At 38.7% G+C, this 25565-nt stretch overlaps 1 protein-coding gene across 5 annotated transcripts in view; it reads right to left on the bottom strand.

Moving 5' to 3' along the window:
* Zzz3 (zinc finger ZZ-type containing 3) overlaps positions 1-25565 on the bottom strand; it is a 69101-nt gene that overhangs the window by 32142 nt on the left and 11394 nt on the right. For 2 of the 5 annotated variants that reach the window (XM_059266468.1, XM_059266471.1), the window contains exons 1-4: positions 16180-16243; positions 10607-10733; positions 7930-8075; positions 1499-3051 (exon numbers count right to left, since the gene is read on the bottom strand). In XM_059266468.1, the coding sequence (XP_059122451.1) occupies positions 1499-3021 (1523 nt within the window). In that variant the 5' untranslated portion in view covers positions 3022-3051; positions 7930-8075; positions 10607-10733; positions 16180-16243. Of the gene's footprint in view, positions 1-1498; positions 3052-7929; positions 8076-10606; positions 10734-16179; positions 16244-19994; positions 20061-25565 lie in introns of those variants that run through there. The other 3 variants (XM_059266470.1, XM_059266469.1, XM_059266473.1) reach the window with 3 other exon arrangements.

Here is a 25565-nt window from a genome sequence, read left to right as displayed (position 1 = left end):
TCTCTAGAACATATTTCTTTGCACCTGAAAGCAGAGTCTCCCCTTTGAAAATTACGTATGAATGGAAAACATTTGTTGATCTGTTTTGGTTTGTTTGGTTTTTTGAGACAGGGTCTCCTTACGGCACCCAGGCTACTGTCCTGCCTTGGTCTCTCATGCTGGGACTGCGTGGGTGTGCCACCACGTACCAGTTATCTTATTTCTAACTGAGTTTTTTCACTTAGGAAATTATTGTTTTTCTGCCTCAAATCGATCTGTAGTATTATTAGACTCGGAACCTTCTACAATAATTTATCAAACATTCAGGGAAAAATTCTTTCTTAAATCAGGTTTTAAAATACATTTTAGAAGAACAGAGGAAGCTTGGTGGCAGTGTCATAAGCCTTTAATCCCAGCACCTGGGAGGCAGAGGCAGGCGGATCTGAGTTTGAGGCCAGCCTGGTCTACAGAGCGAGCTCCAGAAGAGTCAGGGCCACACAGTGAAACCCTGTCTCGAAAAACAACAAAAACAAACAAAACCAAAAAGAGCACAGGAAAAAAACTTTTTTCCAGAAGAGACCTATGCTAAAAGTCCACAATATTATCGGATATAACGTCCTGAACAAACGTCCTACTAAGCATGGCAAAAAAAGAACTGTCCCACAGCCCTGATATGATACTTGATCAGGCATCTGTCACAACAACAGCGGTAGAAATTTTCTTCAAATCCAATTATTTTTGTACAACCAATATAATCTGACTCTGTGGCAACAGCTCAAAAGCCAACCTATGAGAGGGGTTTAATCTACACATTGGTCACTGTTACCCATTCAAGTAGTTCTGGTGAGTGCTTGCATAGTTTTCCAGGGTTATCGAGACGGTTAACTGAGTCATTTATAGCATTTTCCAGAATACGTCAAGTGGGCAAAATTATGAAAATTTTGGACACAGAATTATTCGCAAAAGCACCTTTGCAATAAAGGCTTGCAAAATTAGAGTCTCTACAGCTCGGGTTGTCTCAAAGGCCTCCATCACAGCACGGTCTTAAGTCAAAACTTTAATGGGATTTAAATGTAAATCAGTTCTAGTTTGCCAGATTTCCAGTACCCAGATGATAGCTACATACTCATGATTTACTTCAACCATATTTAAAGGCAGATGCTATAAATCTCTACAAGTATGAGCCAAAGTGGACTGTGCTAACTCAGCAGCAAAAAAAGCACTACCACTCATGTTTCCACTCATCCTCCTGCGACACACCCGGGGTTTCACTTGCCCTTTCTCATTTAGACACGTGGGAGCTCTGACTAGAAAATTTGCACTACTACAGAGACGAGTCATGAAGTTCAATGTCGCATCTGAGTTTTTTGAGTTAAAAAATGTATGTTAAATCTAAACCCATGCTAAAGTATTAACTTCATCTGCAACAAAAACATGAAGAACAGACATTTCTGAATAAATACTGAAACCTGGGAAGTGATAAACAAGCAGAACTCATGGTTACCATATTTACACATACTCTTTGTTGTGTTTCAGTGCCACATGATCTGATTCAAAGTAATAAACATCAGGGTCATCATCCTCCTCTTCTGCAGTGTGCTGACTGGCACTCTCTTTGGCAGTTGACAAATGTCCAATATTCATTCTGGCCTCTGAGGGTGACTGACTTAGTCCTTCACTTGCGTAGTTTTGAGAGTCACAACACAGAACCTTTTCATTTTGAGAAATTTCAACAGGATTTGTGGGAGACTCACTTACATTATCACTAACAGTTGTATTTGTTTCATTGGGACTGAGATTATTCTCCTCAAACTGTCCATTTTCTCGGTAAGGAGATGTGTTTTTAGTGGGACTACCTCTGGTCGGAGCGGCCCTTCGAGGTGAAGTTCTCAGGGTGTATCGGTGTTCCTGAGGTTCAGGTAAAGACGTCATCTGAGCTGAAGCACAGTCTAGCACAGAGGACAGCTCCAGCTCTGCAGAGACTGGCATGTTTTCAGTATCTGTGTCCAGAGGGTCACTGTTCTCATCACACTGCTCTTTTGAGACACTGCTATCTCCCACCACATCTACTTCCTCCTCAGAATCTCTTAAGGACGACTGAATTTCAGAAACAGGGCCCGATGCTGGCTCGGCAGTCAGCTGATGACGACGTTCCACGGGGAGACAGGCAGTTACTAGTCTGTGGTCCTCCAACTTGACCTGCACTTCTGACTTCGTGCAAGGCACGAGATGGTCTATACAACTGTCCTCCTTCCTACTACCAAAGAACATTGGAGTCTGGGTTTCTGAATCCCCATTTCCAGCTACTGATTTTTCCTGCAACACATAGGAACCAGTGCTATTTTGTTTAGTGTTCCCGTCAGGCTGACAGTCATCACAGTTTATAACAGCTGAGTCACTGTCATCAACACCATTGACAGTCAAATAGCCTGTGATTTCTTCTACTACGGCAGCATTAAGTGGCCCTTCCTCACTGACATTCACCTTTTTAATTTCCCTTTTCTCACAATCATCCAATATAAGACATCGACAAGCTCGTTTAGTCCCTTGAAACTCTGCATCATGGTCCACTACTGTCCTCCTCTGTTCTACTGACTCCTTGTCTGGTTTTATAGGCGAATCTTCTTCTGAACTGTTTGTGGCTTCAGCTCTAAGACAGCGTTTACTGTTCTTCAGGACTGGCGGTGCTGGCTCTGTCTGCCTTCTTTCACAGCTCTCTAGGGCCTGCCTTTCTAGGTCATCCTTCTCTGAAGAGGAAAGTCTTCTTTTCCTAGGGCTTACCCATGCTTCTCGAGCACTCTGCTGCTTTACATCAGAAGTTCTTCCGTTATTATTTCCTTTCTGAACTGGCACAGGCTCTGGTCTCTTCTTTGGTGATCTTGATCGTACTTGAGAATGAGAAGAGATCTCTTCTGGGTGAGCAATGCTACGGTTCCTTAACGTTCTACCACAAAAAGATTCATCCAAGCCGTTTAACCCCACTGTTGATCTTGTAACACGAGTAGATCGGGAAGCAGCCATACTATGGCAAGTCCCTACCATACGGTCATCATGATCCACTCATTGGGAAACCTTCAAAAATGTAAACAAAATAATGAGAAAGAGGTAATAGTTAATATATCTAAAACAAAAGTATAAAGTTATAACTTTTTATCCAAGTATAGCCATTATTAATAATGGGACAAAGGTTACTTTATTAAAATTTCCAATAATGACATTAGTAACAGCTAACAATTACGTACCATTTAATATATTCTAGGACTCCATGTTTATGTTTAACATACCTTTTCCCTGAAGTCTCACAACTCACACAGGAATAGCTATTGTACCTACTTTACAACTAAGGAGACGAGGCACAGACAGCCTCAACAATCTATTGACGGTCACATAGCCAGTTCATACAGAACTCTGGAGACCATGTTCAAGGTCTCTCTGCCTCTCAGAAGGGCACAAGGTAACCAGAAATGATGAACCTAAACATAAGATTCCATTTTGCTTAATAAAGTAACACTCTTGAAGTTATAGATCAGCTAGTTATCTTATAGAACACATTCTAATCAGTCTGAGGTTTTTACAAAAATGGTTTCAGGTTAAGTCCCTTGATAACAAGCTATTTGGCATATTGCTATGAAATTTCTGTAATTAAACAGTGGCCAGAACTCCCAACACTAGCTTGCACTGGCTAACAACAGTCAATCAAAGCTTTAGTCTCTAGAGAAAGGCACATACTATGTCAAAGTATTCTGAGGAGGGCAGAAAGCAAGAGCTATCCTCAAAGGGAAATAATCACTTTAGAAGTAAGGAATATCATTTCACACATATCACATGTGTATGTACTTACACACACACATGCCCACACACTTTCCTTCCTAAGTTCTACATGTAGTGCAGGCTAGCTTTAACTCACTGCTTGGGAGATAAGTGAGTTTTCTGGTAAGGATGCTTGAACTTTCTAAGAGAATTAGGAAGCCTACTGGAAAATGTCCTCATTGATCTACCTGGGTAACTCTGAAAGAACTAATGATATTTTCCAGGTCTTCCATGGTATCCAGAACAAAGGCACTATTAATATTCCAAGTCTCATCCCCTTTTTCCCCCTCTGCTACTTTTCTTAGATATTTTACCACTTCATTTGCTGCTCAATTCAAGTGGGGTACAGAATGGATAAAGAACGGATCAATAACAGCTATAATGCAACTTCACCATGCTCGCCTCCTGCCTTTGTCACCTTCCCATGGCCTCCCTCACTCAGAAACCTTCTAACGCCATTTCACCTCCTCCCCATGCAAAGCAAGCATATTCCCTTCTAGGCCTCAACTGCATTACCTACTACTGGAACTACAGAAGACCACAGCAACTTGTCACACAAGGAACACTAAACAAAACTGCTGCCCTGTTCTGGCTGCTGACAATGAGTACAGGAAGGAAAGTACCCTGTGAAATATGTTAAGTCGGCTGGATTTAGCTTTGTTCCGAAGCAAGGAACACTTTAAAATCTTGAAAGCACAACTACTTGTTCTAGAGAATAACAGTAAGTATGGACACACCATCAGAGCAGAGACAGCATCTCCCATGAACTTCACTATCTAAAGACTCACAGCAGCGGTCTGACTGTTGTTTATTTTTCTGCTTTACTTATAGGTAATAAATACTCATCAGTTTTCACTTCCAGTTACAATAAATGTAAGTTAAACTTCAATGTGTTAAATGAACACAAACTGAAAATTTTTTAAAGCAATTTATTTCTTTGATGTACCAAAGCCTGGAGCTCTCAAAATTGAAGGTTATATACTAAATACCTATGTAAATGCAAATATAAAACTAAAATAAATTAATTTTATAAACAAACTATAAAATACAATGCAAATTTAATTATCTTCATAATTTGTGATTGAAAAATATGAGAAATTCATTAAGCTTTATTTTTAATAAGCAATGCTCATTAAAGCTTATAAACCTCTGAAGTGATTTCAGTTAACTGGCTTCCTTAATCATTCTTTTCTTTCCACACAAATCTGAACAAGGCACAAAACCTTTCTCTGTAATTCAGTAATTCAACTTCACAAAAGAGACTACTGAATCAGACATCTGTCATTAATAGTGAGAATTACTTTAAAAGTTTACGTATATATGAGTGAATATATAAAAATGTGTGTATGCACACAAATACAAATAAAAAACTCTATCAAATAGCACTTATGAAAGCCTGTATTTTTCTTCATGATTCCAGTTAGAAAACTGAAACACTGATTAAGTCCCTTTCTGTGTCTTTTGTTCCCTAAAAAGGTTTTCGTTCTAGTCACCGATGACAATTACGCCCAACTACTGAGCTGCAGTCATCAAGCAGCTGTCTTGGGAGAGGACTAATAAACTGTAAAATGCTAGAATAAATAAATAAAACGTCTTTGGAGGCCAATGAGAAGAGCTCATCTTACAGGGAGTATTTTCTGGTATTTCAAACTGTTGTAACTAACACAGCCTTGAGAGTTCACATTAGAAGCATGTCCTGAAGCTCGCTAGAAACCCAGACTTGCATTTGATACTTAGAACAGAAGGGAAAAAGGCAAGAAAAAGGAAAGAACTGCAGAATATGAGGCCCTATCTAACCAATTCATACAAGCTGGAGTATGAGAAACACCAAGATCACTGCACTCAGGCAGTAGGCTAACAACATAATTCAATCATCAGGTTGCAAACCAAACTGGATATATAATTCTCTTTAGTATTTTACTAGATTATAATGATTAAAACAAAACATTATAAATAAGGCCATGATCACTTTGGCTAAAGAAGCATCCAACAACAGATTGTACAATTATCTTATACACTTAAAGTAAAAACCTAATCAAATTATGAAGGCCAAGTAAAACAAATCTGTTATATTTTTCTTCCTCTTTCCTATTTTTGCATAAGCATACATGAAGTATACATACATTTTGCAATTATCTGATAAAATGAATATAAAAGCCATTCAATAAGGGACTTTTAATGAAGTATGTCTACATTATTCCAACTAAATTTCAATATTGTTGTGACAAGCTTATTTATTTAGCAAAGTAGTACAGACTAAAGCTGTTATTTTCCTTATTTTCGCTAAATACAAAGTCACTAAAAAATCCAATGAAAAGGTTTGGGCATATAATTCTATTCTTGACAACTATGAAGTTGCTATGGGAATAGAAGTGAACCCATTTGCCAATCAGCTCAGGATCCCTTACTAATAAACTAAGAGACCTGGTGAAAGCCTTAGCCATGCCCATTTGCTAATAGAAACTGAATTATTATAGTTATAGAAATAAGGGAAACCTGAGTTCACATTCTCATGTGGGAAAAACCCAACCTAGTAAGGAGACTAAACTGTTCTATGTTACCCACCAACTAATAAGCAGCAGCATTTTCTAGAAAACAGGGAGAGAATATGACCCATCACTAGAATTAAGCACACTTGGTCCTATATTCCCCATCCTCCTAAGTTCTCATACTACTGAAGAGAATGAAAAGAGACAATCAACCAAACCTTTTCAGCCTGTCCACGCTGAGTTCCAAATCTCCCCTAAATCCACACATCCTAACTCTTATCAGAGTTCCACTGAACCACCCTCCCCCAAACTTGAATGTACTTTCATAAAAACTATAAAACTGAGACATTGTTAGCTCTTCCTGATCATAAACCTCTAGTCCCCATGACTACACCCACATAACTGAATCAGAACCAAAGAAACAGGACAGATTAGACAAGAAAGGCCCACCCACTAGAAACAGCACATGATGCAGCTCCACTTTTACTCAAAAACTATTTCTAATACCTGTAATCTCTGGCTCCTGCTCTAATCACCAAAAGTGTCCCAGTTTACTTTAGCAATTGAGGAGTTGGCAATTAACACCAATATTATTTTATTTTTATTATCTTGTTTTTCTTGAGACAGGTTCTCGCTATGTAGCTCTGGCTGTCCTGGAACTCACTATGTAAACCAGGCTGGCCTCCAGCTCACAGAGACCCACCGGCCTCTGCCTTCTGAGTGCTGGGATTAAAAGTGTGCACCACCGCACCCCGCTAAGTAACACCAATCTTATCATTATCATATTAGTTTTATTAAGAGAACAACTTGTAGAAAACTGGTCACAATAACCTTATATTTTCAGGTACAAAGGCCAAAGTCAAAAGAAAAACTGAGAAAGGGTAACTGAGAGGTGTCACCAATATGACTTTCTTGCTGGTCTATAGCATAAGCTGTGCTCAGGCTTTGCTTCTCATACAAGTCTCTGAGATGTAGTTTTTGAGACAGGGTCTTGCTGTGCAGTCCTGGACGGCCTGAAGCATACTATGTAGCCCTGGGCTGGCCCTAAAACTCTAACAATCCTCCTATATTCCTGGTGGTGGGATTACAGGTGTGTACTGTCACAACTAGTTACACAACTCTTTTAAAAGACAGATTATTTCAATTGTACAATTAGCGCTATCGTAGCAGAACAGCACCTGTGACCCTATGCACTCGATTTATTGAAAGGTTTACAGTCACCATTTTGAAGTCTGGAAATTCTATCATGCAGTTATATATAAAGGGATCTCTTCTTTGTTATCAAGAGTAACACAAGAGATGATTGATAAGACTGACAGAGAGCTATACAGGAAGACAGAGAATAGATTCAAATGAATACACACTTAACTGAGAAGAGAAGTCAAAGAATTTCACACTGCTCCTTAAATAAGTACATTTCAAAGACAAGTTTAATGGTCTAGTCTCAAGATACCAACAATCATTTCATTTATCCATCTGTCGAGAAAAAAGAAATGGAAAACTATTTAATCTTCAGGCCATTCCCTACAGCTGGAGAATGCCATAAAACACAAGGCGGAGAAAGAAAGATGGAAAGTAGCATGTCTCCTCCCACCAAAGCAGATAAAATCAACTACAGTTGTCTTCTCTACTGCACAACTGAGTAACTTACCTGTGTAACCAAAGAGCTACCATTGTGGAGACAGTCTTTCTTTTCCGTCTATCCTGAAGGAGATGAAGCTAGGATCTACAATAGCGCTTAAGCTTCGGGCTCTCGGCTTCAGCTTCAGAGAATACTAGAACCTCCTAAACGCCTCTCTTTAAAATAAAATGATTAAAAAAAAAACATTAAATAAGGAAATTAACTTATGCTAATGATTTACTGTGACTACAGAAGTACACAGAAGCAGCAGCATCTTCACAGTGATGTTTTTGTGTTTCTTGGTTAAGTAGCCTCAGGGGCACTAAGTAACTGGGACAGAACTTGAAGAAACTTGAAATATAACAAATCCTTACAAACAACTCAATTATTAATTTGAGTAAAGTATGACTCAACCCTTTCTTGAAATGTGCTCTAATCTAAGGCATTTTTCCCCTCTTAAAGATGACCTAAAGGATTTCTAGAGGATTTCCTAGACTTAGGACTGAATATAAACCTAGGACCTAAACAACACAAACCACAGGTTATGCACACAGCATGAATCCTCTGCACCACAGCACCCGTCATACTGAGTCCATAACATTTTTGCCAATGCATTTTCTTCTTCCTTTTGTTTTTTGGTGGTGGTGGTGGTTTTTTGTTTTTGTTTTTGAGACAAGATCTCCCAACACAGCCCTGGTTGTCCTGGAACTAACTGTGTAGATCAGGGACCCTCAGAGACCCTCTTGTCTCAGTCTTCCAAGTGTGAGGATTAAAGGTGTGCACCACCATGGCCGGCCATACAGATTCTCAACAAGAAAAAACCTAGAGTCAGATGAATGGGATTGGGATGCATAATATGAAATCCACAAAGAATCAATAAAAAGTTAAAAAAAAAAGAAGTCCTGAGTTAAATACTCAGTCTGATATTTTAATTAACCTAATAACATTCCAATTCTTGGCATATTATAATTAACTGCAGTTTTACTAGTATGTTAGTGACATCTTTTTCAGAGAATATATGCTGTAACTAATTGGGTTATTTAGGAGTACCCATCCGCAAATAACAGTACTAGAAAAGAGACAAGCAGATGTTTATGACTAACCTTGCCATTTTATTTTAAGCATTAAACTAGATATTTTTAAATAGGTACTATTTTAAGTGAAGTATTATAATTAAGGGCTGATGCAATTATCAAATCTTGTAAACCAGGGTTCTATCTAGAAAAATGAATAGATTACTGTTAAAGGTGATGTTAAAGATCTATTTAAGCATAGCCAACAGAATCTAAGTAAGTATAATGATCCAATGCCAGCTATACTTACTTTAATGTACATAATAAGCTTTTCATTACTGTAAATGCTATAGTATTTTGCTGGTTTATGAGTCCTTGTTTTTGTTTTGCTGAGACAGGGTCTCTCTATATAGCCTGGGCTAACCTAACTCACAGAAATCCATCTGCCTTTGACTCATAAGTGCTGGGATTAAACATGTGAGCCAGCACACCTAGCCTGTTACTTTGTTTTTTGAGATAGGGTTTCAAACCTCCCTATGTTGCTGAACTTGAACTCTCAAGGGCTGGGGTGCACAAATAATCACACCTGATGTTTCTTTTGCTGGTTTTCAGACAGGGTCTTTCTACATTGCACTGGTTGTCTGGAACTCAGGATGTAGATTAGACCTCATTTTGCTTCCCGAATGCAAGGATTAAAGGCATGCACTTTCACATCCAGCACTTCTGTAATATTTAAAGTAGATTTATTTATTTATTTATTTATTTATTTATTTATTTATTTATTTATTTATTTGTCTTTAAGCGTGCACTCTCATTCTAATATCCTATAAAATTGACTCTAGGGCTGGAGAGATGGATTACCAGTTGGGAGCATTAGCTGCTTTTCCAGAGATCCTGAGTTCAACTCCCAGTACCCACAATGGTGGCTCACAACCATCTATAACTAACTATAGTCCCATGAGATTCATACCCTCTTCTGGTATGCAGACAAAACACCCATAAACATAAAATAAGTAAGTAAAATTAAAATAAAAAAAGAACTATACTCTACATTTTTACCCTTGAAATTCCTTATTACTCTTCCTACTTTATATTAGTAAGTTATTAAGTAGGAAGAGATTGCTTCTCAGAGAGGAACAGAGGTATGACCTACCAACTACAAATGCAACCTCTCCTTGTAAATTCTACAGCATACAAAGTGAAAACCTGCTGTTTTCCCCCTCTTTGTTTAAAGCTCTAAATAAGCATGAAGAAGGGATACACAGGGAAAATATGACTCTACAAAAAGTAAGCTGACTTGAAAATTTAGCCTCATACTGAAGACTCCAACTTATAACTTCCTTGCCCTCCCCAGAAGTCCATCACAACACAGAGTAGGACACAATCCATAAAGTGATGACCACCATCAGGACCTGAGGCTCCATGCACACTGAAGGGCTGAAGCACTCCAAAATCCCAGTGACACTGCTAGTCATTTCTCAGGAGGGCTCAGTTTAGAGTATCACTCACTGTACTTGCCAAATAAGAATATCTGCTATTGTTATCTTCACAAAAGAACTCATAAGTTATAGCTGAGTTCTAGTTTTAGACAGGCTCCTGTGGAGATTTAAAGCCTGATACACTGGAAACACCAGCCAATGATGACTTCTAACTATCTCACTTGGCCTTAAGAGAACATCATATTCTTTTCTTACCTTTTGAAGTGTTTCGTCTAGTACTTAATTCCCAAGCATCTGTATTTATGTGTCATCACTGTTAATGTCCATGTTACACTGAGACTTCAGGGATTATTTATACGGCTGCACTAGCACAACTTGTTATCTGTGAAGGGAAATCACAATATGGTCACTAGGACTATGTTACTATTTACAGATTTATGAATAACAAAAATACTTCAAGATACATATAACAGACATCATTCTACTAAGTTCCTTAACTAATTCCTTCTATTTACCATGATACATATTATCAGAGAGAGATGATTTGTTAACATTTTTACATTTCTGTCAAGTATTCCCAATTTAAATTTTTGTAAAGCAGAGGGCCTTATATTGAAGACATACCTCATTTTTGAAGTTCACAACCAATCAGATATTAACAAGAAAGCACCTTTTGGTGTTTTATGATACTATTAAGAAATCAATATGATACTTAGAACCTGACGGGCCAGAAAGATGGCTGAACAGGTCAAAGTATGAAAACACACACACACACACACACACACACACACACACACACACACACACTAAATGTGAAAAAAAGAATGAAGTGATGGGGCCAGGAAGATGGCATCATTAATAACAGCTTGCCACACAGACAAAGGACCTTAGGTGAAATTCCCCAGGGGTATATGCCTGTAATCTAAAGCTGGGGAGGCAAGAGACAGGGAGATTGATGGGTCTTGATGGCCTGCCAGCATAATAAACTGTTAAGGCTCCAGGTTCAGTGAGTGACTCTATCTCAGTAAGGTTGAAAACCAATGAAGAGGACATCTAATGCTACCCCACAAAGAAATAAAGTAGGGGGAGGGGAGGTTCCTCTTAAATATAACTTAAAAATTCTTGATAGGGGCTGTACAGGACCTGTCCAGTTTGAGTATTGTTCAGGACAACAGTATAGCACTTGTCTACCATGTATGAGGTCCTAGGTCTGATTTCAGGCATCACACACATATACACACAAAGCACACATGAACATGTGCACATAGTTCTTTTACAGTAGTCTTACCATAGACTACACCCTCTACAGGACCAATGTATCAGAATAAACAGGGAACTAATGATTTAAACAAAGGTGGAGCTAGTGTGGTAGCTCCTGACAGTAACCCCAACACTCAGGAGTCTAATTAGGCAAAAGGATGCAGAGATCCTGCCACTCTGGACATAGGAGTCCTGTCTCAAAATCACTAACTTAAGGGAATAAGGACATAGTTCAATATCAAGATACGGACTTAGCATGTGTGGGACTCTGAAGTCACTGAAAAACACCCCTGAAATCCAGCTGTGCAAATATTTCCTAAAAATAAAGTTCTTAATGCTGGACAGTGGTGGCGCATGCCTTTAACCCGGGTCTTGGGAGGCAGAGGCAGGAAGATCTCTGAGTTTAAGGCCAGCCTGGTCTACAGATGAGTTCCAGGACAGCCAGGGCTACACAGAGAAACCTTGTCCTAAAAACTAAATGAATGAATGAATGAATGAATGAATGAATGAATGAATAAATAAATAAATAAATAAATAAATAAATAAATAAATAAATTCATTTAAAACAGTTGTTGCTGATCACATACCTAAGAATGTATCCCTATAATCAGAAGGATGGCAGAAAGAATATATAGTAAGTTTTACCAGGCTCAATAGTGAGCACCCACAGTCCTGTTGCTTAGGAGGCAGAGCAGGAGGACTGCCTGAGCCCTGGTAAACACTGCACTTCAAAGCTAAGTCTTAAGTCATTTCAATCACTGTACCAGTGTGTGTATGTGTGATTTATGCTTATTTCATACACACCAAAGAAAAATGCCTATAATGCCACTCCAAATTCCCACATTAAAGTCAAAAGCCATATAGAAAAAAGCATAGGTAACTATATACCTGTTTTGTGGATAAAAGAATTGTCAAACCAGGTATGGTGGCACGCATCTGTGGTCTCAGCACTTAGGAGGTAAAGGCAGGAGGGTAACAAGTTTAAGGTCAACCTCAGCTATATCTGCAGATATAGATAGATGACCTGAGCTACATGAGACCTTGTCTTTAACAAAAGAAAAAAATTAACATCAAGGCAAGTAAGCCTAATTATTTCCTAAAACTCAAAGTAATTCAGCTAACCAAATATTCACACCACCTTTGTGATGCCCTTCCTTTATTCACATAGATTTCAAAGTCAGGCTTTCCACCAAAAAAAATAAAAAACAAAAAATGCTGTATTATTTTCTAAAGCAGAGAAAATACTTTGAATTACAATGACATTTTTCATTTGGATTCTTTTATTTTAGTAACAAGGTCTAGGCACTTAAAAAATAGCTATTTGTCTTTTAAATGCACAAAACAGAAACAAGCTATGTAAGCCTTGTTCTTAAAGCCTTATTTTATTCGATCCTTGCTACAAAGCCTCGGTTGTTTTCCTGTACTAATAAATTCATGGGCTATTCAAGCATTCAACAGCAAATCTAAAAATCAATCTTCACCGCAAAGAATTCTCTTCTCTACTACTTGCCACTGAACACTAGAACTACTGTGCTCACTGGATTATAAGACCTTAGATTCATGACATACGAGAGTCCTTCAAAAAGACTACAGCAACTTCCCTACAAAATATCAGCTCTGGTCAAAAGCAAAGGGATAAGCACAAACAGTATTAAAAATAAACTGCAAAATTCAGGCTAAACTAACGCGAGTTGCAAGATACTACAATATTTTGTGTTGTTAAAGGCTTGGGGGGGATCAAATAAAAGGTTATACTATAGACTCATTTTTAATACCCAATTCCCTACTTATTCTAAGTATAAATACTAAGTATGTATTGTATAGTATGATTTTCAAACAGTCAATTGTAAAAACCATTAAAATAATGGTCAAAGATAGAAACACTTTTCCTAGGCATTCTTTCATAATTACTTTCCATTTAAAAAAATAAGAAAATTACTATTTGGTATAAATAAAGTCTGACCAAAAAAAACCTACTCCCCTGGCTCCCCAGAATGTTCAAAGCCACAGATTAAACTGGATGCCTTCTACAGGTCCAGAAGTATGGCTCAGCAGAGAGAGGAATATCAGACCCAGAGTAGATAGATGTTTGATTTTCTGTCACGGATAGTCACATTGCCTACAGTCATTTCATCTGTAAAATGTGGACATACCACCTGCTTCCACCTCAGGGAACTATTGTGAAGTTCAGAAGAGACCACATCTGTGGCGTACTTTCGTGAATCTGCTTCTGTTCAGACCCAGTCCATCAAGAAACACAGATTCAGCAGGTCTAGACATTAGTTATATAAAGCTTCATTCTACTTCAGCACATCTCAATGCAGGGCTGCTACTAGAATGATGGCCATACTTTACATCAGCTTCTAAAACTTTATGGTGGCCGTAGGCATCAACCGAGTATGTGTTATAAAGACTATTTCTAAACCACATCCATAGAAATTCACACTGAAAGGGGCAACAAAAATCTTCATTTTATCAAATACATAGGGGATTCAGACATACAATTCATCCTTTTAAAAATTCTGCACTACATTCTTTCTCCTATATAGTTCTCAAACTGTTTCTCACTTCTGTAACACAGTCACTCATGATCATTTTCCTATGTAAGCCTTCATCATCAATCATGTGGATTACTAAGTGTGATAGTTAGTGTAGTGTTCTCTGTGAATTTGATAAATTCTAGACTTACCTGGGAAACAGGACTGAGCTGCCTGTGGAGGATTATCTTGTGCTAACTGAAGCGGGAAGACTTGCCTACTATAGTTTGGACCACACCCTGGGCTGGAGACCCTATAAAGCAGAGAAAAACATGCCAAGAAATGGCATACATGTGTTCATTGCTCTTTGTGTGACTGGGGACATGACCTGATGTCTTAACTTCCCCTACCATGATGGATTTTAACCTGGAATTGTGAGCTTAAATAAACCCTTTTCTCCTTGAAGTTCTTTTAGTCAGAATATTTTATCACAGCAACAAAAACCGAAATTAAAGACAACTCCTTTAAATCTTGTCCCTTTAAAAGCAATTTATCAAAAAATAAAGAAAGGAAAGAAAAAAATAGTATGAAATACACATTTGACTACTTCACTCTCCTAAACTTTTTGGCAAACTTCCTCCCCCCCCCCCCCCCCCAAGGCTGGGTTTCTCTGTGTAACAGCCCTGGCTGTCCTAGAACTAGTTATGTAGACCAGGCTGGACTCAAACTCAGAGATCTGCCTGCCTTTGCCTCCCAAGTGCTGGGAGTAAAGGCGTGTGTCACCACCACTGGGCCAAACTTTTTATTTAATTATGTATATGTGTATGTACATGTGACTCTGAGGTGTAAGATCCCCCTGAAGCTGGAGTTACAGGTAGATTTAACTTCTGAGCCATCTCTGTAGCTCCATCTCTATCAAGGACTCCCACTCATCTCTGGTCACAGAGTAAATGAAATGGAGTAAAATTTGGCTCCTACCTGAAACAACTAAAAATTTGATCAAAAATGCATGCAAATTACATTTACAAATAAGACACTACAGGACAGTGATGAGTGAACAAAAATAATAATGTCAGCCTGGGCTACCAAGTGAGATCCAGGAAAGGCGCAAAGCTACACAGAGAAACCCTGTCTCGAAAAACAAAAAAAAAAAAAAAAAAAAAAAAAAAAAAAAAAAAAAAAAACACCAAAAAAAAAATAATAATAATAATAATGTCTACAACTATCCTGGAGCACTGCTTGAAGGGGTTAATCAGTTAATCAGTGACAAATGCAATGGCTTTCTAGAGCTAAGATCAAGCTCTAGAACCTGGGGAGGTCACGGGAGCTGGAGTCCCCCAAATGGGAACAAGACTAGAAAACCTACCAAGGTATTCCTTCCACCTTGAGCTGAACTCGGCACTAAGCAGAAACTTCCATGTGGAAGGCCCTCACTTATTAAACGTGCTTCTTGGGGCAAAGTAAGCATACTGAACACTTTCCTGAGCTACATCAAAAGCTAGACAGGGAGAACATGTGAGACTGATGCATTAAGTCCAGACTCCTCCTGGATTCTACTCCATACTTTCACATAAAGAGTTGGACAAAAAAGTCACAGACCCAACTTATGACCTTTACTCTACATCTGGACCACAACAGCAGTACCCATCTTCCATCCTTCTGCTTGTGGCAGAAAATGGCACACATCAACCATCGACTCACTTTGACTGCTAAGAGGAAAATAAAATACCCAAGAGCTGGGCAGGTAGTAGGAGATGACAATATTCTCAATTTGTAGTACTTCAACCTTATTTTTAAGCTTCTGGGAGCCTTACTTTTTTCATCTGTGGAATGAAGATTAATGTTTTTAAACACACTTGTAATATAGTAAGGAAGTGAACGAATCACATCATGAATACTACTGGTCCCTCTTGAATCCATCTTGTTTCTTTCCATTTCTACTCCCTAAAGTAACCACCAATTAGACATTCAACATCAAATTGTTTTTGTCAGTTTTTGAGTTTTACGTAAGATTCTATATCACAAATACTCAAGACCTAGAGTGTTTTAATAGGGATACAAATTGTACCTGGCCTTTCCATCTGTACTTACTTCCAGTCTACATCTCCCCAGTTGTTAACTGCCAGTTTGCTTCTTTGGCTGTCATAAAATATCCTGGCAAAACAAATTCAGGGGAGATGAACTCAGGGAGAAAGGGTTTGTTTTAGCTCATAATTCCAGGTTACAGTCCATCATAGTGAGGGAAGGCAGGGTAGCAGGAACTAGAAATAGCTAGTCAGATCCAGTCAGGAGTAGAGAGAATGAATACATGGATGCTTGCTTATGTCAACTCAATTTCCTTATTCATACAGTTCAGGATCCCTTACCTAAGGAATAGAGGTCACTCACTGTGAGTTGAATTTCCTACCTCAATTAACACAGTTAAGACAATCTGATCAAGACTATCCCTTATAGACACGCTTTTCTAGGTGACTCTAGATTGTGCCAGGTTGAAAATTAAAACTAACTACCACACTAACTAAATCTGGATTACACAACGTAAACCAGGTCTTCAAGCACAGCTACGTATCAGAGTCATCTAATGAAATACACACACACACACACACACACACACACACACACACACAGACACACACAGAAAGAGAGAGAGAGGTGTTTGTGGTTCCACAAATGTGAAATTTAATCTAAGTGTAATATATTTTTGTAATTTTATAATTTCAATTTTTTTAAAGATTTATTTATTATGCATACAATGTTCTGTCTGCATGTATTTCTGCAGGCCAGAAGAGGGCACCAGATCTCATTACAGATGGTTGTGAGCCACCATGTGGTTGCTGGGAATTGAACTCAGGACCTCTGGAAGAGCAGTCAGTGTTCCTAACCTTTGAGCCATCTCTCCAGCCCTAATTTCAATTTTTATATGAAGTACAGGTATATATAAAGAAAAGCGCACAAAGCCAAATATAGTGGCATATGCCCATAGTCCCAGCACTCAGGAGTCTGAGGCATGAAAATTAAGAGTTCAAGGCCAGTCTAGGTTATATAATGAGATCTTAGAAGTTGTTTGGAGTAGTGAAACAATATAAACAGAAGCCCTGAAATGAGATAAGGCATTTAAAAATTATGCCAATAAGACTGAAACCTAGTGGGCAAAGAGTAAAGTATCATGAAATAAATTTTCAGTAAGCCAGGAACCAAACTAGGAAGGGCTTTGTAGGCTATCGTAGAAATCTATTCTATAGCTGACACGTTTCTTTACTTCTCAAATGTTAATTTGGAGGCCTATTTATTCTATTACAGAATTATAAAGAACAGAATCTAATAAATATTTTTCAAAGATTATACTGGCTGCTGTATGAATTTGGACTCCTGCCTAACAGGAAAGGAATAATACAATAATATAACACAATATAATACATGGTCGAAGGAATAACAAGTTTTAGGTAGAAAAATGTCATGATTCAATTTTGTCACTCATTCACATCCATTCAACAAAACAAATTAACTAGAACCAACTATGTTCTTGGCAGTGGTTTTGGGCTTTGAAATTGCAAAGGCAAAAATCTCATGCTTTCATAAAGCTTATACTGCAAATAAGCAAACAAGATATACATTACTTAGATAGATACTGTGTATGCTGTGATATCATAAACTGAATAAAAATGTGTTGTTCTGGTTTGAGATGGTCTCTCTACAAATAACAATAACAATAATAATAATGACTGAAGAATAATAGTGTGCCAAGGAGGTTCCCTCTAATGACACACTTCAACTGCAATCATGCAGAGTTAGTTTGCTGGGCCACAGTAAGGACTCGGGATTTCCTAACTAAGACAGAAGCCACCGGGAGACTTCTGATCAAGAGAATAGTAACACAATTCAATATTTTAAAGTAACAATTCAGATTGTGATCTGGAAAATAAACTGCACATCAAAAAAATAGAAGAAAAGAAAAGATGGCTTAGAGGGTCATTACTGCCACAGGAAAAGCAATGGCCAAGTTTTCAGTGGGTGAGGTAAGAAATTACCCACTTCAATTTAGATTTAAAAGGCAAGCCTAACAGAACTCACTAAAGCGCTAGAGAGCAAATCCAAGACTGTAAACTAACTCTCCTACCTAGGCAGGGCCTACTCTCACAACTATACCATGATTTCATTTGCTAAAGTCTAAATGACAGCTTTACATTTCCTTCCTGAGCTTCAGATCCATAGAGCAAACTGCCTGCCAGTATCGAACTCCAAGTACCACCTTCCTTTCAGTTCTAGTACCTTCCTGGTCCTACCTTCTTTTTAAGTATGTGAATGTTTGGCATTGCGAAACACCTTCTATTCCAAACTAAAGCCCCAGGAAGTAACCATGTTACAGTAACTATTAGAAGACTGACTGTGTACATGTGTGGGTACTAGCAGGCCACATCTTCTTCCACCACATGGGCTCCAGGGATTGTCAAGCTTGGAAGCAGGTGCCTTCTCCTAACCTATCTTGCCAGTTCAAAGTAACCTTTTTCATTCCTTTTTCCTGTCACTCAACCTACTTAACACCATATACAGACCTAATTACTCAAGCTAACTTCACTCTTGTTAAGTAATATGCATTTTCAGTATGATACCTGCCACAAAGTGAAGAGAACTTCTGATCTGGTTTGAGACAGGGTCTCCCTAGGTAACCCAGGCTGGCCTCAAACTTACTCTTCTTTCCTTGTCTTCTGAATGGCAGGGTTACCGGCATGTTTCACCATGGCCAGCTTCTGAAGAAGATAATTACACCTGCTTCCTTTCAAACTCTCCTTCAGGCCTTTGCGGCCATCTTTTGTTGTACTTCTCAGTGTCTTTTTTCATTTCTTGGGGAGATATTTTACATTTAAACACAATTAGACTATGTTAGTGGGAATGTAAAGAGTATTTCACATTCCTTTAACTTATTCCTTCATAGATTGTGGCTGTTCTTACCAATATTAATGTGAGCCTGGACTGGCCCAACAGCTTCCAATCTCTTCATCCCACAATGGTAAGACTCTGTGTAACTAATCACATCAGCACCTTAATCTCTTGGGTAACTGAGACAAAGCCCTTTCTGTTTTGTTCTTGAGACAGAATCTTACTATGTAGTTCTCGCTGGCCTGGAAATCACAATTCCACCTTTTGAAAGCCATGTGCCACCATGCCTGGCTTGACAAAGCCCTTTTTAAGGGCCCTACTTAACCTTTCCAGTCTACCACTGCCAACTTACCAGCAAACGTCTCCAATCTCAAGCCAACTATTCTGTTTTCTAGGCTTTTAATATTCTGCACTCCAATTTACCCTGGAGGGTTTATTTCTGTAGTTTTTTCTACATAAAATGCCTTAACATCCTACATACAACCTATGTATCTAAGCAAATCTCATCCTACTTTTTTCTAATTCGTAACAACAAATATTGCTTCCTGATATGTATTAAACACTTGAAATTTAAGGGTCAGAGCCAGTGAGATGGCTCGGCAGAAAAAGGTGCTTGCCTGCATCCCACATAATGGCAGGAGGGAAACCCTCTGACCTCCACACACAAACTGTGGCACCCACCCCACCGCCCCAAAATTCTTTTATAACTTTTTATTATACTTATGCATTCTATATCTCATTTAGTATCCATCACAATTACTATTAGAATTCTTAGCTTACTACTGAGTCACAATGAGAGATTAACTTGACCAAGGTTCAAGATCAGAGAGCCAGTAACCCAAAACACAGAGATGGGTTTAATGTGGGGCTAGAGACTTCAGTCAGAGTTCACTCAGTCTCTCAAACACCAGGTAAACACTCCACCACTTTCCTGTAGGTCCCCCTCCCCAGATGATGTCCTAACCTTTAATGACATCCATATTACTTTCTCTAGCAAGTTTTCCTAAGTGTAAGATTTCCTCTCTTACCATGATGCTGTTTTCTCTAAGGTCATGCTATGGTACCTCCTCCTCAGATTCCTTCTAGAAAGCTCTATGAAAGAAGACACAGGGTCTCATTACTCAAATACCCCTGTACCAATCAACAAATGAACTCTAACAGCTTACCATGTTAGATAGGCATATCTAACATGTTACACGTTACATGTCTGTCATCCTAGCATTCCAGGGGCTGAGGCAGGATAATTGCTAAGATTCTAAGGGTAGTCCAGTCTAGTCTATAGTTTGAGAGCCATCTCAAAATTAGTAAAGACTAGTGAGGTGGTTCAGCGAGTAAAGGTGCTTGACATCAAACCTGATAACCTGCGTTGGATCCTTGGGACACAAATGATGGAAAGAAAGACCATGTACCATGGCATACATGGTACGTACTCACATGCACATGTACACGAGTGTGTGCACAATTTAGTTTAAAAAAAGGAACACCTGTAACCGGCACTTAATATATATCTCCTCATGACTACAGTGTCCTCTATGTCTTCTCTGAGTACTTTTGTTTTAGTGGTGACAAAGCTGAAGCAGTTTGTCTGCGATCTCGGTGCTGGCTGGTGTTAAAGCAGAAAAGAGAGCCCAGGAGGGCTTGTCACTGTAATAGACAAGTTAGAGAATGCTACTTGTTACTGAATTCTGGGAGATGTGGAAAAGGGAACAGTAGTACACAGTTTGGCTTTTTGTTTTATGTACTTAATGCAGAAATTTTGACCATAGACAAATTTTTTTTTATAGCTGCTGAGGATTGAACTTAGGGCTTTGTGTATGCTGGGTAAGTTCCTTAGCACTGGGCTACACCCTAGTCCACAAAAGTGTTTTTTGTTTGTATGCTCTTGTTTCTTACTGAAGTCAAATAATACGAATCATTTTTGTTTCCTTAAAATTTTTTAAATTTAATAAAAATTTGCTGCACTTTAAATTAGAAATAATACCGTAACTATCTCATTGTTACAATTTTGTCTCATTTTTGTTGTCTTCTCAACCATCTTCCAAATTTTTTGAAGGTAGAGGTTATCATGTTTGAGATAAGACTTCCTTTAGCCAGCTTCTGGGGGAGAGATGCAGGGGTGGAGGGATAGATGGGGACAAGGAAAAGAACCAACTTCTGGGTAGCTCCCCCAAATGTCTCTGAATACATTTGTGTCTGGCTGGTTTTAATTGTCATCTTGGCCCAATCTAGGATCTCCTGGGAAGATTCCCAGTGAGGAACTGTTTTAACTGGGCTGGCCCGTGGTATAACTAGGACCACACAGATGACAACATAGCCAAGTTCAGCTGTCAGCCTGAGAGGTAGCTGCCTGTTCCTAATCTTGAACCAATGCTGGATCAGTTTGGTATGTGCTGACCTGGACGACTCCTAATATCAGTGAACGAAGGCAACAGTAACAGCAGCAAAGTTGATGAACTTCTTCCATCTTTTATCTAAGCTACCACCTGAAAATGCCACCCACATTTAGGGTGGACCCTCCCACTTCACATAATTTGACGAACAATATCCCTTATTGGAGTGCCCAGTGGCCTGCCTTTTACTTGATTCCAGATGAAATCCAACTGATAACCAATATTACTACCCATCCCAACTGTCTATTTCCTCAGATTTAGTATTAAAAACTTCATACAGGGGCTGGAGATGGCTCAGTGGTTAAGAGCACTGGCTGCTGTTCCCGATGATCCAGGTTCAGTTCCCAGAACATGCATGGCAGCTAACAATTGTCTGTAACTCTAGTTCCAGGGAATCTGATGCCCTTTTCTGGCCTCCAGGCATGTACAAGGTGCACAGACAGACATGCAAGCAAAATATCCATACACATAAAATAAAAAAATAAATCTTTAAAAAAAGAAAACTAAACTTTATACAGGAATATTTCATCCTAAGTATTTTCTTATTTCTGGCTCTGATGGCCTTTTGGCCCTGCCTAGAAAGTTGTCCCAGCTTCACACTTTGGCTTGACATAAGCACTTTATAAACACAGAATAAAACCAGACTAGCTTTTCTTTCCATGGGTGAAATCTAGACTACTAAGCAAAACAGATAACTAGGAAGAATCAAAAAGAATCTGGAAACAATGGAAAGATACAAAACTCAGTTTTAAGACTCTAACCAAGAACCAAAGGTGCTTACAGCATGTATTTGAGAAGCATCTTAGAATTCTGAAAAGCATCCATTGGTTTTGGTTTCTAATCCAAACTAAAATGTAACTCATGTGCCCTTGAAAAATTAATGTCTGACATCCAATTAACCATTTTTTAATTATTATATTTTACTTATTATGTGCACGGGTGTTTTGCCTACATGTATATCTGTGCATCAGATTGTATGCCTGATGCCCCTGGAGGTCAGAAAAAGGTGTTAGATCCCATAGAACTGAAGTGATGGATGGTTGTGAGCTGCCATGTGGGTGCTGGGAATCAAACCCAGGTCTTCTCGAAGAGCAGCTGGTGTTCACAAATACTTAGCCATCTCTCCAGTCCCCACAGGAGCAGTCGGTGCTCCCAACTACTGAGCCATCTCTCCAGCCCCTGGAAGAGCAGCTGGTGCTCCCAACTAGTGAGCACTCTCTCCAGCCCCTATTTTCTCATTTGTTTAAGGCAGTGGTTCTCAAACTTCCTAATGCTGTGACCCTTTAATACAGTTCTCATGTTGTGGTAACACCCAGTCACAAAATTATTTTGTTGTTACTTCATAACTGTAATTTTGCTACTCTTATGAATTGTAATGTAAATATCTGATATGCAGGATATCTGATATGAGACCCCAGAGAAAGGGTCATTCGACCCCCAAAAGGCATTGTGACCTGTGGTTTAAGGGAACCTGTGGTTGAGAACTGCTGGTTTAAGGAAAGGAAAAAACTATTATATACAATTATCCTGAGTATTACATAAAACAAATTAAACCAAGCAGCAAAAGCATTATAGCAGAAATTACTAAGGAGAGGCAATAATAACAACTGCTAGTATGAATTATGTATGACAACTAGATACTATATTCATTCTTTTTAAAGCTGTCAAAAATCTATGGCTGGCTGAGCGTGGTGGCGCATGAATCCCAGTACTTGGGAGGTAAAGGCTAGCAGATCTCTGTAAGTTCAAGACCAGCTAGAGCTACATAGTGAGATCCTATCTCAAACACAAAACATCATTTTTAAGACTTTCATTATTCCCATTTTAGACTAGAACTTGAATGCAACAGAAGTTGAATGCAACACTACTTAACTACTGAAGGAGCAGCACAGTGTTGAAAGGGGAGTTTCACAGTTGTTATCTTTTAGATGTTATATTATTTAAAGATTTTTAATTAAAGTATAATTATATTATCTTATAAATACTGTGTTAATTTTTTGAGAATTTCATATAATGTATGAACTCTTCCCCTTAACTCTACCTCTCTACCTACCCCCAAGTTTGAGTCTTTTCTTTTTAATTTAGTGACCCATCAACTTCAATTTCTGCTGTCCCTAGATTCTGAGTATAGTAGCCACCTCTGGAGCATGGTCAATCTAGCAGGAGCCATACCCAACTGAAAACTGGCTCTCCCCTGTAGACGAATTTCTAAATGGAGTCATATAGGGGGGGAAAGCCTTAGATCAGGGAAATAGGGAAAGCCACCAGCCAACCTTACCTCACCAACTCTGCAGCTTCCAAATGTGAGTTACTTCCTGTCTACCCACGCCTATATGCCTTGCTGTTCTGCCCTCTCACTGGCTATCTTAACCCAGCTACCTCACTTCCTCTTCCTACATAGCTCTGCCACTGTCTCTATGGTTGGTACTGAGATTAAAGGCGTGTGTCACCACACTTGGCTGTTCCCTAGTATGGCCTTGAACACACAGAGACCCTGCCTGCTAAGGGTTTAAGGACATGTGCTGCCTGACTTCTTGTTTACTAAAAATGTCTGGCCTTTCCCCCCTGATCTCCAGGCAAGCTTTATTTATTAATGCACAAATAAAGTATTGCCACATTTCCCGTTTTGCCTAATAAAAATAAAAAAATTGAAAAAGTTACAATATAAGAAAAACTATATACAATAAGTACAATAACTATATATAATATAAACAAGCAATAAATACATCAACAATGTCTAGTCCATTTGCATTGACAAGTTCAGAGAAAATATTCCATTATCTATCCTATTTTGGTGAGTCCAAAATGTACCTAATCCACTTTCTATCCTAACTTACATTACCAACAGAAAACTATCTTACGATGTCTTTCAAACTTATACACTTTACACCTCCTTAGTGAGTTTCTTTTCTGAATTTCTTAACAAGGAAAATTGTTATTACAACTATCTAATTTTCAACTCCCTCAGAGACCCAAGAAGGAAATAATATTACCTAGTAAAACAGGAAGTGCAAACAAGCAACTTCCAAAAAAATGTGAGTTGACAGAAACAGCCAGCTGCCTGGACAGTCACCAGAGGTTTCTCTGCATGTTGGGGCATCATCTTCGGCCTACAGGCTTAGCGTATCTAACAGACTCATTTGTGAAGTAGGATGTACACAAGGCCTACAGCTCGACTTCACATTCAGTATGAATGTTCCTTGTACCAGATAAACTTGAATTCTGCCAGTGTCCTGTCATGACTCAGGATTTTAAATTCTGGAAATTGCTGTGTTTTCGGAATTTGGCTGCCCATTTTTCCCCTGGCTGTGGGGGGTTCACATCATGTGGGCTGGAGCTACAGCATGGCGGATTACCATTGAGTTACAGAGGTTTTCGCAAGCCACAACATGGTGCATGGTGGATATAGCTTTTGCTTATATATACTTAAAAAAAAAAAAAAAAAAAGAAGTTTCTATTCACTGCTGGATGGAAGCACAGATCCACTGCTTCCCATAGTCAGCAGTGAGCATGGTTCCCAGAGCTGGCTGTAAACGTAGTTCCACCATGTTGGGAAGCTGAGGTAGGCAGAGCCAGCAGCCAAAGCTGCCATTTCAGTCCTAGTAATACTGCAGTTTAAAGCAACAGATTTACAGTAAGTCAGATTCAGATTAAATAAACCTCTAAACAGTTTATGGTATGTGTAAAAATGTACGTAGGTTTGGAAGAGAGGAAAAGGAATACAGATAGTTATATAAAGAAATAGTTTTAAAAAATAAAGTCTTTATAGAGACAGTAAAGGTAATATAAAAAATAAGCCACATAAAGATGGATATGACACAGAGAATCTAGATTGTGTTGTCTTTGGGATTTTTAACTACAGAGAGACATTTGATTGCAAAGGCTGCTCAGTTAAACCAATATGTATATTTTAAAGGTATCTTGACTTCAAAATTGGATCTAAGGATATGTTGTTTTGGAAAGGAGGCTCTGCCACATCTCCTGAACCTTAACAGATGGTACCTATCAATAAAGGTTATAACCAGTCTTCCTAGGACTTGACCATTATCTCGAATTTTCTCAGGATCCCCATAAGACTACCAGCGCCCCCTATCAGCAGGAAGTAGCCTAGAAAACTACGCCCACATTATTAAAAATGAATTATGTATGTTTGTCTTTGTTTAGGTTGTTGGTTACAAACTGTTATTGGTCATAGTCAATCTCTTTCTA

Source organism: Peromyscus eremicus, chromosome 6 (assembly GCF_949786415.1).
Source record: "Peromyscus eremicus chromosome 6, PerEre_H2_v1, whole genome shotgun sequence".
Classification (NCBI taxonomy): Eukaryota; Metazoa; Chordata; class Mammalia; order Rodentia; family Cricetidae; genus Peromyscus; species Peromyscus eremicus.
The sequence above is the reverse complement of the archived record's forward strand: the minus strand, read 5'-3'. Positions and strand labels throughout refer to the sequence as shown.